The sequence below is a fragment of the Rutidosis leptorrhynchoides genome, chromosome 7 (genome assembly GCF_046630445.1).
Source record: "Rutidosis leptorrhynchoides isolate AG116_Rl617_1_P2 chromosome 7, CSIRO_AGI_Rlap_v1, whole genome shotgun sequence".
NCBI classification, from domain to species: Eukaryota; Viridiplantae; Streptophyta; class Magnoliopsida; order Asterales; family Asteraceae; genus Rutidosis; species Rutidosis leptorrhynchoides.
This window is the reverse complement of record NC_092339.1, coordinates 321,668,740-321,685,675: the sequence shown is the minus strand read 5'-3', so window position 1 is coordinate 321,685,675 and position 16,936 is coordinate 321,668,740. Positions and strand designations below refer to the sequence as shown.

The 16,936-nt window shown below is 34.2% G+C and overlaps 1 protein-coding gene across 1 annotated transcript; it reads left to right on the top strand.

Annotated features, from left to right (window-relative positions):
• The first annotated feature begins 11,402 nt into the window (after positions 1-11,402).
• On the top strand, positions 11,403-16,402 carry LOC139857102 (tryptophan--tRNA ligase, chloroplastic/mitochondrial). Its single transcript, XM_071845825.1, has 15 exons — positions 11,403-11,527; positions 12,215-12,367; positions 12,472-12,559; positions 12,646-12,687; positions 12,781-12,870; positions 13,273-13,395; positions 13,698-13,769; positions 14,003-14,115; positions 14,203-14,224; positions 14,676-14,741; positions 14,903-14,959; positions 15,067-15,113; positions 15,254-15,335; positions 15,751-15,840; positions 15,935-16,402. Exons 1-15 carry the CDS (start codon positions 11,469-11,471, stop codon positions 16,067-16,069), a joined length of 1,239 nt encoding a protein of 412 aa, XP_071701926.1. The 5' UTR covers positions 11,403-11,468; the 3' UTR covers positions 16,070-16,402.
• The last annotated feature ends 534 nt before the right edge of the window (positions 16,403-16,936 follow it).

Sequence of the window (16,936 nt, the reverse complement as noted above, 5' to 3'; positions counted from 1 at the left end):
ATAGTGGTGTGTTGGGCTCGTCGAAGCTTCCAACAATTGGTATCAGAGCGGGTCGTTCGGGACCATTTCTAGTGGAGGAAATCGGTAAACGTTGGACGTTTACATCGGCTTGTTTTCACCAAGGCTCTAAGGAAGATTTTGTCGGAGCACAGTTAGGAACTGTGAAAGCTCATCGGTCAGGGACCAAGCTTATTGGACGTTGGACGTCATGATGGCAGATCTTGCAAGTACGAGCAGTGGAATCAAGAGTCTCAATAACCACAACTATGGTTATTGGCGGACTTGCATAGAATCCTACCTACAAGGACATGATTTATGGGAAATAGTTGCTGGCAGTGACACAACGCCTTCACCGAAAGAAAATAATGAAGCCTTGAGAAAATGGAACATCAAGGCCGGGAAGGCTTTATTTATATTGAAGACTACAATCGAGGAGGATCTATTGGAGCACATCCGTGACGAGAAAACACCAAAGGCAGCTTGGGAAACTTTTGAAAAATTGTTTTCAAAGAAGAATGAAGCACGCCTCCAGCTCTTGAAAAATGAGCTTGCGGGCATCTCACAAGGAAGTCTATCTATTTCTCAATATTTTACCAAGGTGAAATCTATTTGTCGTGAGATATCTCAGCTTGCTCCTGAAGAGAAAGTGAGTGATGCAAGGATGAAGAGAATTATCATCCATGGCTTAAGATCCGAGTATAATGGATTTATAGCCGCTGTGAGAGGATGGCCTACTCAACCATCATTAATAGAGCTGGAGAATTTATTGGCTAATCAAGAGGCATTAGCCAAGCAGATGAATGAAGTAACCATAAAAGACGGAGAAGATGCACTCTTCACCAATAAAAAGAAAGCAACATCTCGAAGACAAGAGGCGATGAAAGAAAGTAAGACATATGGGTGGAAGGGTCACCCAAAATCAAAAGGCAACGCTTCAGGGGGAGCTCAACAAGGAAGAAGAGATCATCGCCAACAATACGGGGAAAATGATAAGAGAAAGAATGGTGAATGCTTCAATTGTGGCAAGAAGGGTCATTTTGCTCGAGATTGTAGATTCCCCAGAAGGCGAACTTTTGAAGGAAATGTGGCCGCCGCAAGAGATGAGAAGAAAGAGGTCACATTCAAAGCAACCATTAATGAGGAAACATGGGATGCAGAAGCAGGACTCTCCGTTGAAGCTGACATGGATGATCAAGCTCTTGCAGCAACCTTAAAGTCAAAAATAAACTACAAAGATGATTGGATCATCGATTCTGGGTGCTCAAATCATATGACCAATGATGAGACGAAGCTGCAAGAAATGGAGGATTACAAAGGAAAGAGAGTCGTGTTGACAGCCGACAATTCAAGGTTGTCTATTTCTCACATTGGAAAGACAATAATTCCAAATGAAGGCGACTCTCATAAGCTCCAACTCGAGAAGGTGTATCTTGTCCCTGGCCTAAAGAAGAATTTACTATCAGTACCACAATTGACAGCAGAAGGGAATTATGTGCTCTTTGGACCAGAAGATGTGTCCGTATTCAAGAGAGTGAAGGTGGTTGGCAATCCAATTATGCAAGGAAGAAGAATAGAGTCGGTCTATGTATTATCTGCTGAAACAGCTTATGTGGATAAGACTCGAAAGAATGAGACGGTTGATCTGTGGCATGAACGTCTTGGGCATGTGGGATACAATAAGTTAAAGGAGATGATGGTGAAACGCATAGTAAATGGGCTTCCTCAAATTGATATCCGAACAGATACAATATGTGCTAGATGTCAATTTGGCAAAGCTCACCAATTGCCATTCAAGGAGTCAGCGCATCAGTCCAAGACACCACTAGAGCTAATACACTCAGATGTCTTCGGCCCAGTGAAACAAACATCACTTGGAGGTATGAAATATATGGTGACATTCATTGATGACTTCTCAAGATATGTGTGGGTTTACTTCATGAAGGAGAAGTCGGAGACTTTTCTGAAGTTTAAAGAGTTCAAGAACAAGGTAGAAAGTGAGCTCAATACTAAGATTCGATGCTTACGCACAGATAATGGAGGAGAATATTTATCAACCGAGTTCAATATCTATCTTGAGAAGCACAAGATCAGAAGGCAATTAACTTGCCCTAATACTCCACAACAGAATGGAGTGGCAGAACGTAAGAATCGTCATCTTGCTGAAACCTGTCGAAGTATGCTTCATGGTAAGAATGTACCAGGAAGATTTTGGGCCGAATGTATGAGGACGGCTTCATACGTGATTAACAGACTCCCACAAACAAAGTTGGGATATATTTCACCATATGAAAGATTATGGAAGATCAAGCCAACCGTCAACCATCTCAAGGTTTTTGGATGTGTATGCTACGTCTTCGTGCCAGATCATCTCCGAAGCAAATTTGATAAGAAGGCAATTCGGTGCATTTTTGTCGGTTATGATGAATCAAGAAAAGGATGGAGATGTTGTGATCCAAATACTGGAAAGTGCCATACTTCAAGAAATGTGGTATTTGATGAAGCTTCTTCATGGTGGTCACCTCAAAATATAGAGCTTCCAGAATCTCATGAATTAGAAGAAGTCCCAGAAGAAAGAGAAGAACGTGAAGAGCACGTATTGGATCCAACTAAAGAAGGAGATGGGTCGTACTCTAAGGAAAAGAGTCCATGGAAAACTGGTGTACATCAATCTATATCCGAGGAGGTTCGTCCAAGCCAAAAGAAAGTCGAGGAGCATGCACAAGAATTAAGGAGATCAACAAGGCCGAGACAACCTAATCCAAGGTATGCCAATGCTGCTCATATGGATGAATCAATACCTATTGAGCCTTCTACTTATGAAGAAGCAGCGCAAAGTCGAGAATGGCAGAAAGCGATGGAAGAAGAAATTAATGCACTAAAAGAAAACCATACATGGAGTTTAGTTCCAAAGCCAAAAGATGTAAAACCAATATCTTGTAAATGGGTTTACAAGGTGAAGACTCGATCAGATGGCTCCATTGAAAGGTATAAAGCTCGACTTGTTGCTAGAGGTTTTTCTCAACAATATGGGCTGGATTATGAAGAAACGTTTAGTCCAGTAGCGAAGATCACAACAATTCGAGCTCTACTAGCTTTAGCCGCTAGCAAATCTTGGAAGCTGTGGCAGATGGATGTCAAGAACGCTTTCTTACATGGAGAACTTGACAAAGACATTTATATGGAGCAACTAAGAGGCTTTGAGAACAAGATTCATCCTGAGCATGTCTGCAAATTAAAGAAGGCACTATATGGCTTGAAGCAGGCTCCAATAGCTTGGTACGGGAAAATTGATGAGTTCTTGGTACAAAGTGGTTTCACAGTTGCTCCTTCAGATTCTAGTTTATTTGTGAAACAAGATCAAGGAAAACTAGCCATAGTGCTAGTATATGTGGATGACTTAATCATCACGGGAGATCACTATGAGGAGATCCAAAGAACAAGAGAGAATCTGTCTATCAGATTTCGTATGAAGGAGCTTGGAGAACTCAAACATTTTCTTGGACTCGAAATAGAGCAGAAAAGAGAAGGATTATTTCTGGGACAACAGAAATATGCGCGAGATCTTTTACAAAAGTACGGAATGCTTAATTGCAAACCTATCTCAACTCCGATGGATCCGAATACAAAACTACGAGCAGATGAAGGAAAAAGTCTTCAAGATGTTACCATGTATCGAAAGATGGTCGGAAGTCTTATTTATCTCACACTAAGCCGGCCAGACATATCTTATGCAGTTGGAGTGGTTAGTCGATACATGAGCAATCCGAAGAAGCCTCACCTTGATGTTGTACGACGCATCTTAAGGTATGTTAAAGGCACTATTAACTTTGGCATTTTGTACAAGAAAACAAAAGAATGTCACGTGACTGGATATTGTGACGCCGATTACGCTGGAGACTATGATACACGACGGTCAACAACTGGATACATGTTTAGTCTTGGATCAGGAGTAATATCATGGTGCAGCAAGAGACAACCAACAGTATCCTTGTCAAGCACTGAAGCAGAATATCGATCGGCATCGTCAGCAACACAAGAAATTACATGGTTGAAACAACTAATGGAAGATCTTCATCAATCAACAGACTATCAAGTAGAGCTTTTCTGCGATAACCTATCAGCTATACGTCTAGCAGAGAATCCAGTCTTTCACGCAAGAACAAAACATATAGAAGTACACTATCACTATGTTCGCGAGAAGGTCCTTGAAGGGGAGATCAAGATGGTGCCAACAAAGACAGATGAACAGGTAGCAGATATATTCACCAAGAGCCTAAGTAAACCGAAGTTTACAAAATTCAGAGAAGCACTTGGAATGGTCTGCAAGACATCGTTGGAAGAAAATTTGCATTGAGGGGGAGTGTTAAAATACAATGCAAATTTAGAATAATATGGAATTAGTAAATGTATATGGGTAAAATATCTAGATATTAATATGTATAAGAAAATATCTAGATATTAGAATATGAAAGAAAAATCTAGATATTTGTAGGTTGTAGAAATATCTAGATATTTATATATCCATGAAAATATCTAGGTTCTAGAATGTTCCATGGAGTAGTATAAATATGGGAGGAGATTTCATGTGAAAGTTGTGAGAGTGAAATAAGAAGTGAGTTGTGAAGAAGAGAAGAAGAGTGTGAGTTAGCGAAAGTAGAGAAGATAAAGCTTGTAAGTAATATTGTAATTGTAATTTAATATACGTGTTTTTGTTAAGTTTCCCGATCAAGCCTTAGTTTGTGTTTAAGTTCTTAGTGCACTTTTGTTGTTCTTATTATATGGTCGGCTCTGCCGCCTAAGTAATACATGGTCGGTTATACCGCCTAAAGATATATGGTCGACACTGTCGCCTAAGTACATTGTGCACTAAGGATTTATAAAATTAAAGGCTAACCAACGTCAAAGTGTTGGTGTAGTGAGTCTAGTATAGTCTAGATCCTCTATAGTGGTGTGTTGGGCTCGTCGAAGCTTCCAACATTTGTTTTCATTCTCCATCAGCAAAAGATTACCTAAAGTTCCAAATTTGTTCCAAATTTGTAACAAACTAACTTAACAACACACACGGTTTCATGAATACACATAACCTACTACACAAACAAATAGTTCGTCCTAATTTTGGAATAAATTAGTCGAAAATAATTTATGTATACATAGAAACTACACTTTAAATCTAGTATCTGCATTTGCAGAAAAAAAAAAAAAAAAAAAAAAAAAAAAAAAAGAGCGTAAATCTGACTTCTACTAATAAACTACGCATCTATGCACAATTTACAGGGTTTACTATTTACTATAGATCGCTTAAAAAAGGCACTATTCGAAATTAGATATACTTTAGTATGAAGTATTAGAGATGTAACGTCAGCTTCTGGTAACATAATATAATTAATAATTAATGCTTCATAGAATCTCATAATAACATATGCTTAGTGATTACAAAAACATAAAACGAGTTCATGCCATCACTCTACAGTTTTACGTATAATTGATTACGAACCAACAACACTAAACCTTGCAGAATTAACATTAAAGAACTTGCAGAATTAATCACCCAAAATAAGATGTAGCTACAGAAAAAAAGTCGAAAAAATAAGCTCGATTAGTTAGAGGATCGTTATTTACCTTTTATGATTTTTTAACTGAATGATTTCAATCGTTGCGAAAACTGTCAGCTGTGTACTCTGATTTTGCGCTCCCAGGAGACGCCTATTTATAATATACAAATTTGGGCCTAAAGTATTTTGATTTCGGCCCAATATACATGGGTTTGCTTTAGAAGATTTGGAGTTGGCTGGGAATCTTGGATGGTCTAGTTAACACAATAATTTTGCATTAAAAGTGTGTTTGGATTGCGTATGAAAAGTGATTCTCACGTTTGGATTTAGCTGGGATGTTTGGCAAGTAAATATAAAAAAGCTTTGTGATTTAAACCATCCTAATAATTTTGTAGATCATGAAATTCTTACAAAAGCTCTCAAGTTGATAACTCAATAATAGAGTAACATATCTTAGATCAGTAGACATTGTCAAAAAGGGTAACGTATAACCCAATTAGACCATTCACAGTGGTGGTGACGGGTGATGGGGGCGTGATGAAGTGTTTTTGTGGGGTATAGTGCTGATTTGGCAAAGGTGATGGTGTGATGGCGTGACGGAGTTTGTAATGGTGGGCGTGATGGTTGTGATGAGTTAATTTTAATTTAATTTTTCATTTTTATTATTATTATTATTATTATTATTATTATTATTATTATTATTATTAAATTTGTTATATTTATTATTATTATTACAAATATAAATCACTAAATTTTTTTTTTTAAACGGCACTTTTATTATCACAAATTCACGGTTACAATTTTTTAAAACTTAAGATTAAGCACAATAACAACGATAATAAAACTAAACAACGATAATACAACAAAACATTTAGAAATCATTGAGATCAGGAGAATCGGACGAATAGAATTTGCCATCCGTGTCGTACTGTGGCCCGGACGGCATCGCTCTCATCCCTGAACTCGATATACAACTTGATGATTTCGTTGCTGGTCACTGCTCGACCCACAAGCATGGTCCAGTCTTCTTCATCTTTAAGAAGACTGGCTGGAACATTCGGTTCCTTGAAGAACCACACTTGTGAGAATGCAAGAGGTATGTCCTCTTTGAGAAAATCAAGTAGTTCAGACAACGGATAATTTCGGACATTCGTGCAATACTCACTCTGTTCAGAATCGACGGTAGAGTAATTCTTGAGTTCTTGGTCGAATTCTCCACCATAGTTAACTTGAAGCATAACATTCATCTGAGACATTTTGAACTTATAAATTTTAGATTTAGTAAAGAGATAAGTGTTTGAGGTGTGATTTGTTAACAATTGAGGGGTTGTATTTATAGGGGATTGAAGCACTTGTCTGAACGAATCCAATGGTCATGAATTAAAATCACATGTTGAATACAGCTTTAATAAAGGTAATAGTGGAAACAGCTTTGAACAGAGCATCTCTGCTCAATATTGCTTTATACATCTTTATGCAGAGCATCTCTGCTCAATATTGCTTTTATACATCTTTATGCAGAGAATCTCTGTTGGGCATCTTTGAACGAATCCAAGATTTAAATTACAAAATAGATTGAAAATAAAAATCACACCATTTATTAAAATTCAAGATTACACGATTTATTAAAATTCAAAATACAACAATTTAGTACACGTAATACATGGAAGAGTGGTATATAAAGTGATATATACCAAAGTGATATATTGATAAAATTGTGTGAATAATTAAAATGGGAACAGTGAGATATATATATAAAGGAAAAAAAACCCGGATTATTCAAACGGCTATATAGCCGTTACATCCACGTGTCAGACTCCCATTCGATGTTCGCGATTTCTTCTCCGGTGATGGAGTCATCGCGTCGAGCAAAAAATCACTCCATCACGCCGCACAGGGGCGCGATGGAGGCGGGATCAAGGCAAACACGGTTCGATCACGCTGCGATGTAAATGGTCTTAATCTGCATACATTTGTATAACCTAAAACTCTAAACCCTAAATCATAAACTCTAAACCGTTCGTGTTAAAAATTTAAACTAAACCCTAAACCTAAATTGTTAAACCCTAAAAAACGCTTTAAGAATAACATGCATCATGATTCACGATGAATGTTATCAGGAATAACATTTATCGATAAATGTTATTTATTCGAGTGTTTTCTAGTCAAAATAATAACATTTATCAGAAAGTGTCTTTTTTCAATGTTCATATTTTCAGGTGATCTTAATGTTTGTAAAAAAATATGAAAAAATGTTATCTTCCCCTCAAAAAGTGTTTTCCTCTTGATTATATATATATATATATATATATATATATATATATATATATATATATATATATATATATATATATATATATATATATATAAACCAAAAGTTTTTTGTGAATTGTGGTTGAAAGTTATTTTAGGATGTTTGTATCTATATATTATATCTATATTATATATATACATATATATATATATATATATATATATATATATATATATATATATATATATATATATATATATATATATATATATATATATATATATAAATCAAAAAGTTTTTCTTGTGGGTATATATATTAGTTATTTTAATTAAGTATTCTATTCTATTTATTCATTTAGCCTAATATAAATTATCTTAGAATCGGGTCTTAAGTTCTCTGAGATGGGTATCGATTTCAAGACAAGCTTCTCAAGGGTCATTGGGGACGGGGGTAATACTAGATTTTGGGACGACATTTGGGTTGGGGATATTCATTTTAAGCACAGGTTCAGGAGGCTATATGCATTCGAAACAAACAAATCTGCATTTGTAAAAGATCGAATTCAGTGGTCGGGATCGGGTTGGGTATATACTTGGGAATGGAACAAGATTATTCGAGTAAGAACGGCTTCGGAACTAACTGAAATCTTAGAGTTAATAGCTACAGTGCAACAGCCGAGAGGAACATCTGATGGGTGGAAATGGTCCCTGAATAATCGGGGGTTATTCTCTACCAAAACCTTACATAAGCTGTTCGATAATGGCTAATTAAACACAGCGGTTTCTGAACCAAAAACAATGCGCAACTCTCTAATTCCTAATAAAATTGGGATTTTTGTGTGGAGAGCTAAACGTCGAAGACTACCAGTACGGACCGAACTGGACAAAAGGGGTATGGATTTAGGTACAATTCGATGTCCAAATTGTGACGATGATTTAGAATCAGTGGATCACTCCTTAGTCTTTGCAAGCATGCACGGGATACTTGGGAAAAAGTTTTAAAGTGGTGGGATATACAAAACTCCCAAAGTTGGAGTATCGAAGACCTTTTCTGCGAGAAAAATGGGAATGAATTTTTGGGTTGGACCGCGAAAGCTTGGCAAGCAACGGAATGGGTGACCGGGTACTATATTTGGAAGAATCGCAATCAAAAGTTATTTAATAATAAATGGTGGAGCGGTCCGACGATTCTTAATGAAATTCAATCTAGGAGCTACGAATGGATATCGAGTCGTTCGAGAAAAGCGAAAATTGATTGGTTACAATGGTTGACTGCGCCCTATTCGTGTATTTAGTTGTTTTGTTAATTCCTCATTTGAGTGTATAGTTGTACAGGAATTTATACATGTATAGGTTTTATGTACTAGTAGCTCTCCCCTGGATGTATCTTGCTGCTTTGTACAGTTTTTCTTTAATATAATTCTGCTGCTTTAAAAAAAAAAAATATAAATTATCTTAAATTATTGAAGAAAGCTGTGCATGTGAATTATCTATACCTCAATCTAATTATAGAGTTAAATTCAAATCTAATCTAAACACGGAAACTTTTTATTCGAGTAAATATAAAGATTATCCACCTAATTATAGTTTAACCAATTAATGATTTTGAATGACATTATTTTGACTTACATATTAAGAACTACTCTGTAGTAAGAAAATTATTAATTGGTTAAACCCATATAATTGGTTGAACTACTCTGTCATTTTGTGATTAACTAGAAATATTTCGACATTTCTTTTTATTTTTTATGGTTTCTTTCAAATTTACAATTATTACTCCTATACTAATTGTATTTATCAGGAGTATAAAAAATAACTTTATGGGTATAAAAGGTAAATTCACTATTTAATAAAAACCATCAAATTTTTTTAACGGATTTATCTTTCAGTTTACCGCGAGTTAGGTTCCACCACTACCACCGTTCAACTCGAAATAATTTTACGAACTAAAAGCAATAAGTTGTATTCGACATAGAGTTTCAATGCATTACCAACGGAGCATTTCTTTTTAGTAATAAATCTGGGAGTGATTTGAATTTATAATTTAATTCTTTAAAATATTTATCATATAACTATTATCATATTAATTATAGATGAAACTCCTCCGAGTACCATTATTTTGCTGAAATGACTAACAGTTTTTCTAAAATTAAACCTGCGGGTTACACTTTTATTCAAAAATTAATTGTATATAATAAATCTAAAATAATATAACTTATACTTTACTAACGTTACGTTCCATGACAAAGTTTCAATGTACTCATATTTTCGCTAAATATTACGTAGTAGATAATTTATGTATAATTAAAAAGATATTAATGGTGAGAAAAAATTGTAGACATTAAGTTACCAACATCATCCAAAACCACTTTTAAAATTTGTCAACACAACGGGTTCTTAAACTCAAAAGAATTTTTAAAATTTGTCAACATCACGGGCTCTTAAACTCAAAAGAACTTTTAAAATTTATCAACACCACAGGCTTTTAAACTCAAAAGAATTTTTAAAATTTGTCAACACCACGGGCTCTTAAATAATTCCTATATTTTTCCTATTTTTTTACAATCGCTGTTTACATACCAATATGACCTGCAAATTACCTTTTCACAGTTTTTTATACACCCGTGCAACGGGAAAGTAAAATTTATTTATTTTTTCATTTTTTAATTTTTTTTTAACAAACATTAAGATTAGGTAACATATGAACATTTAAAAAAACATTTTTGTGATAAATATTATTATTTTGACCAGAAAACGCTTGAAGAAATAACATTCATCGGGATGAATGTTATTCTTCGAGCATTTTTTTCCATCTTATATGAATTGTTTTTTTTTTCTTTTCAAAATTTAGCCCGATTTAGAGATTAAGGTTTAGGATTTAGTGTTTTGGGTTTAGAGATTAAACCCAAAACCTTAAACTCTAAACCATTCGTACTAAAAACTCAATCTAAACCCTAAATTTAAACTCTAAGCCTTAATTTCTGAACCCTAATTTTAAACGCTAATTTCTAAACCTTAATTTCTAAAACCCTAAAAAAACGCTCGAAAAATAACATTCAACACGATGAATATTATATGTTATATGTTCAGACATTTTATCGACAAATAATAACATTATTCACAAAGTGTCTTTTTTAAATGTTCATCACGTGATCTTAATGTTTGCAAAAAGAAATTTCAAAGAATAAAAAGGAAAAAAAAAAAAAAAAATTTACTTCCCCTTCCTCATATGGTTATTATAATATGTGTAAACAAGTTGTATACTATCAAACGAGCCAAACTCAAAGTAATCTATTAGAGCCGAAATGATCCAAACTTGAACTATGTCTCTTTGAATTATAAATGAATCGATCTCAAGCTTAGTCAAGCTCAAATTCGACTCGAATCAGCTCGTTCACACCCTAGCAAATAGTATTCCTAAGTATCCTCGTAAAATGTTTACAGTATTTCTTTTGGATCACAAGTTTCAATCATTCAGTGGTCCAACTCCAAGCTTTTAAATAACTACGGACTAGAATGATAAAGGTAAACAAAGTTTAGGGTTATAAATGATAAAATCCCAAAACACCAGTTCCATTGTTTACCAACAGAACAAGATCAAACATAACCCTCTTCCATCATCATATCCTAAAACCCACAACGCAACTCTTTGAAATCAAAATATGGGGCGTTTAATTCTCTCCCACTTCCTCAATATTTCAAGCGTTTGTCCACGTTTCATGTATTTCACTCAATCTCTCTTTATTATTTGTTAATTTTTTATATCACTTTACACACCTACATTCAAATTAGCAAGAGGGATATTAGATAATATTACATTTGTGCTGCTGGTTTGAAAAAGATTGATACACACTAAATTTCAAGTTGGAAATTAAAAAATTTATTGGGTTTGTGGATATTGTGCATTCTTGTTTTACTTTCTTTATGTGTAGTGAATTATTGTTCTTGATTATAGTGTATAACAATAACAATGTCTATAAATTTCTATAAATTTGGGTGAGATGAATTCAGGGTAGATGCAAAGTTTTGTTTTTTAAAAGTTATCTTGATTATTGAATTGATTATGAGCTGAATAGAGTAGTTATAATGTTCATATTCCGTAGTGTTTATTGTTTAATGTATCGTTTTATATAGATAGAGATGATGATGATGATGAACTTTTTTGGTCTAAAAGATTTTACAATTATTGTTGTTTATTAGATCAAGTCTAATATTCGTTCGAGTAATTGGGCATAAAAGTTTAATTTGAGTAATTGAGTACCCGATTAATATTTTTATATCAAGATGTTACCTCTAAATTAGCAAGTTGAGTGATATTTAGGCCAACTAGAGTTTTAGTTGTTACTATGTATAGTTTACGATTTGAATTCTATTATTATTATTGAGTTAAGTTATTGCTTTAAAACAGGTCGAATGGCAACTCGATTCAATTGCAACAAAAACTGCGAATGATTCATAAAAATCACCTTCCAATTGTTTGTCGTGTTAGCAGTCATCGATGCTACTGCAGTGTTTCATCCCCCGAACCTACTGTTTCGGATAACTCCACAACCTCTATAAAGTAACACTTAATCTTCATAAGTTAATCTTTTATATATATTTTTCGTTGTTCCTTATTAAATCTTACATACTACACAATTATTTAACCTAAACTGCTAAAAACAGGAAGAGAATCGTGTCTGGAGTACAACCAACGGGGTCTATACACCTTGGGAATTATCTTGGCGCAATAAAAAATTGGGTGTCACTGCAGGTACTCGTTTTTTCTTTAAAAACTTTATTTTATCTGTTTTTGGTTTGAAGAATTAGCTAATTTTTTATTTTTTTTTTATTTTTCAGGATACGTATGAGACGTTATTCTTTATTGTGGATCTTCATGCAGTATGCACACTGTTTTTCCTGTTTCGCAATCTATTTATTGTTAAATTCTATAACTTTTTTTATTTTTACATCAAAGTTTTGTTAATATTACAGATAACTTTACCCTATGATGCCCAACAACTGGCTAAAGCAACTCGAGATACTGCAGCACTTTATTTGGCCTGTGGTGTCGACACCTCAAAGGTCTTTATGTTTTTCCTTTGTTATTATCATACCTGGCAAACGGGTCGGTCTGAGTAACGGGTCAAAATGGTTTTGGGTTGAAATGGGTCATGGGTCAAGACCCATTATACTTATCTATATTTATTGAGTTTTGAGAATTGATACCCATTAGACATGTTCTTTTATATCTTGTATAAGACTAATATGTTGGAGGGAAACCCATTGGACCTTTTTTTAAGTTTTGCATTGATATGTAACTTTTCTCAAAACCCAGTTGACCCAAATTTGAGAGTATGGGTCTCAATTGCCATTGCCAGGTATAGTTTTTATATTTTAAAATTTTAATTTTGTGTACTGTTTTGCTGTAGTATGTAAGTCATATATATGTATATGCGTTAACTGAATTTCAGTTGTGTCAGACAGGCATCTGTATTTGTGCAATCCCATGTTCGTGCTCATGTAGAATTAATGTGGCTGCTGAGTTCTGCTACACCAGTCGGTTGGTTGAACAAAATGATTCAGTTCAAAGAGAAATCGCGAAAGGCGGTGCGTCTTTATTGTATGCAGCTCAATCTTTACAATTAGTTGTTGATCATTTCTAGTTGATCTTAGGCACAAAATATTTTTTCTAGAAGATGGAAATATGGCCGGGTCACATTGTCGTGTTAGATGTATTTAGGAAAAGTTATTTTAGTGCACATGTAAATGGGTCGAAATTTTCACATGTAATGTTTTGCTTAGTGGCTTAGCCTATTACTCGCATAGTCGCATTTTACTATGCTTCAATTAATTATATTTTTTTCAATTCTTTTCAAAACTAATCATGATTCTTTTGTTGTATTGCAAAGGGTGATGAAAATGTTGGGGTTGGACTTTTGACTTATCCAGTGTTGATGGCTTCGGATATACTTTTGTACCAGGTACTATTTGTTCTTCTTTTATATTGACAGTTTGACATGTTTTATAAATACAAAATTATCATATAATGTAATAGACGAGCAGCTGTTCCATAATTTACTCTCTAATTCGTTTTGGAATTTGAGATTTCTATCAAAATTTACTTTTTCAAATGATAATTTTTAAAGTTATCTATTTTATTATTTAGAGATGACCCTGATATTTATTCTCTGAATCTACATTGTTTTGTTTTCAGTCTGATTTAGTCCCAGTTGGTGAAGATCAGAAGCAGCATTTAGAGTTGACCCGAGAGCTGGCTGAGCGCGTTAATTATTTATATGGTGGTAGGAAATGGAAGAAATTAGGAGGGTAAGGAATAACGATTTTTTATTTTTTCAATTTTTTTGGAAAAGTTGACTAAGGATCTTATTGATTACGCTTTCTGTCTTTTTGCAGACGAGGTGGTTCAATTTTTAAGGTGAATCCTATGCGTGATCTTAATATCTGTTTATATCTTAAAGTTGCATAGCTATTTTAATTGTTTGGCTGATAGGCTAACTGATTTTTAGTTAAAATGGTTATAATTAGTGTAGTTGGACATGTAACAAGTCAAGTTTGGCTAATCAGCACACAGATTTTGGCCTGTTTATTATTTTTAATAAGCATTTAGTTTGTTATTAATGACTATCAAAACAGTCTAATAATGATATTACTACACAAGTATGTATTACATGTATACAATGGGCGACTTTCTTCTTGTTCGATTTGTTCTTCTGTTAGCTAATGTTTTTTTTTCTTTTTTTTTTTTTTTTTTTTTTTTCTGTTTGATATATATTGCAACCCACTTTGACCCATTCATAACAGTAATTGGGTTATAATTACAACCCTTAAGGCCTTAACAAACTTTGGTGCAAATTTTCGTTTTATAGGTCCCGGAGGCCTTAATTCCTCCTACTGGAGCTCGGGTGATGTCTCTTACTGATGGCCTTTCTAAGGTATTTCATAATGAGCTACACATATATATCGTTGATACGTTATATATGTCTACTATCTGCCACTTAATTATATAGTTGATACGTTTTCTGGTTAATATTTAGTGTTATCTTGTGCTCTCTTAATTTTGAAGTTTATTTATTTATTTATTTATTTTTTGTAGATGTCAAAGTCTGCTCCTTCGGATCAATCCCGTATTAATTTGCTCGACTCAAAAGACGTGAGTGGTCAGACTTTATTGTTACAGTTATACTATCGTGTGAAATTTTATAACTGAACTCGATAAATTGAGTAATTGACTGATATCAGCCGTCTCCCTCGTTTTAGGCAATTGCAAACAAGATCAAGCGTTGCAAAACCGATTCGTATTCCGGGTGAGTTCTCGGTCTTCCATAAAACATGTTTCTTTTTGTGTTTTCTTTCGTTTCCGAATCTTGAAGATTTTTTACATAAAGTTTATATCTTTTTTAGTCCTTTTTTATTTTCTTATGACTTCTCTTCGATGGTAATGTAGGATGGAGTTTGACAATGCTGATAGGCCTGAATGCAATAATCTTCTTTCCATTTATCAAATCATTACAAACAAGACAAAGGAGGTAACCTTTTCAACTTTCATACAATTTGATACTCTTACTCTTGTGTTTCTTCTAGACGTGGTTAAGTTGACCCAATTATAGCAAAACGGGTTAAGCTGGATTATACTTTATCTGTAACTGGCCAAACAAGTTGCAATTAGGTGAAAGTGTATCTAAATGCTTAAACTTCGTAAATAGTTCTTTACACAACACCTTGGTTGCAAACTGCGGTTGCGGCGGTTTGGTCACTAGCCCGTCCCGATTTGAAGAAAAATGTTTGATTATTCAGGGTCGGGTCAAAGTCAGTCAACGTCGGTTAAAAGTCGACTTTTTGAAGAAAAATGTTAAATTGTAAATATCATTAAGAAAGTTGGAATATGATCTTACTTTCACATTCTATACGTGGATTAAATACGTTCTTTAACTTTTATTGCAGGAAGTTGCACTAGAATGCCAGGATATGAACTGGGGTACTTTTAAAGTTGTTCTTACTGATGCTTTAATCGATCATCTTCATCCAATCCAGGTTTCTATTCACTATATTCCATAAAAGATTCAACCTTTTCATGCTATCTTGCTTAAAAAAATAATTATATTACAATTGTCACAATCAATTGCAGGCTCGGTATGAGGAAATCATGTCCGATTCAGGTTATTTGGACCAAGTTTTAGCAGAGGGTGCAAACAAAGCTTCAGAGATTTCAGATAAGACTGTTGGTAATGTTTACCAGGCAATGGGATTCTTGAAAAGATGAGGAACACGTACCACTCGTAATACATTTAAAGAGATAATTGGTAGATAGGTTTGTTCACATTCTTTCGATGTGATTTAATGAATGACTTGTGCAACTATACTTTGTGATTCGGTTGGTTAAGTTTTTTGTCAGGCGACGCCGCGAACGGGGAATGTTTGAGTTATAAAATGTACACCCCGAGGTCGAGTATATTATTTACGGGCTCACAGGTTTTTGTACCGTCAACACGGGCTGACCTATATTGGTAGCACGGGTTACTAGTGAAATACGTAGTGAAATACGCAATGCAGTGAAATGTTTTTTTGAGCTTTTAACTAGTGATATTATTAGATAATGTACATTTTTTTGAGTGTCACCGTCGGATATTATAATTTTTTTGAGCTTTTAACTAGTGACACTCGTAACTACGATTCTTAAAACGACCACTGATCGTCAACTATATTATTGGAACCTACTTTTTTTATCAAGGGCAAAATTATATTAAAACGCCACGAATGGTAGAAATTACAACAAAGGAGAAACATACCACAAGCACTAAAGACTAAAACACCACAAACAAATCCAAATAGATCACGAGTAATCATTGACATACCACAAGCACTAAAGACTAAAACACCACAAACAAATCCCAATAGATCACGAGTAATCATTGGTGGAACCACGAATTGTTTTTTTACAAGAGAAGGAATTGTTTTAAACAACTTTTACATTACGGATGACAATGGATTGAATATAGATCGGGTAATGCTATGTCCATTTAATTTTTGTTCATCCATATTCATATCCATTTAATTTCAGGCCATCCATCTATATCCATATACGTCGGATTAAGTAGGTTAATGGATATTCAATGGATATTAGAAAAAA

Bases quoted from the DNA above. Each gene is read 5' to 3' on its own strand.
- LOC139857102 (XM_071845825.1), top strand. From the start codon at position 11,469: ATGGGGCGTTTAATTCTCTCCCACTTCCTCAATATTTCAAGCGTTTGT. The intron at 14,742-14,902 runs GTATTTCATAAT...TATTTTTTGTAG, and splicing joins TTACTGATGGCCTTTCTAAG to ATGTCAAAGTCTGCTCCTTC. The intron at 15,841-15,934 runs GTTTCTATTCAC...AATCAATTGCAG, and splicing joins ATCATCTTCATCCAATCCAG to GCTCGGTATGAGGAAATCAT.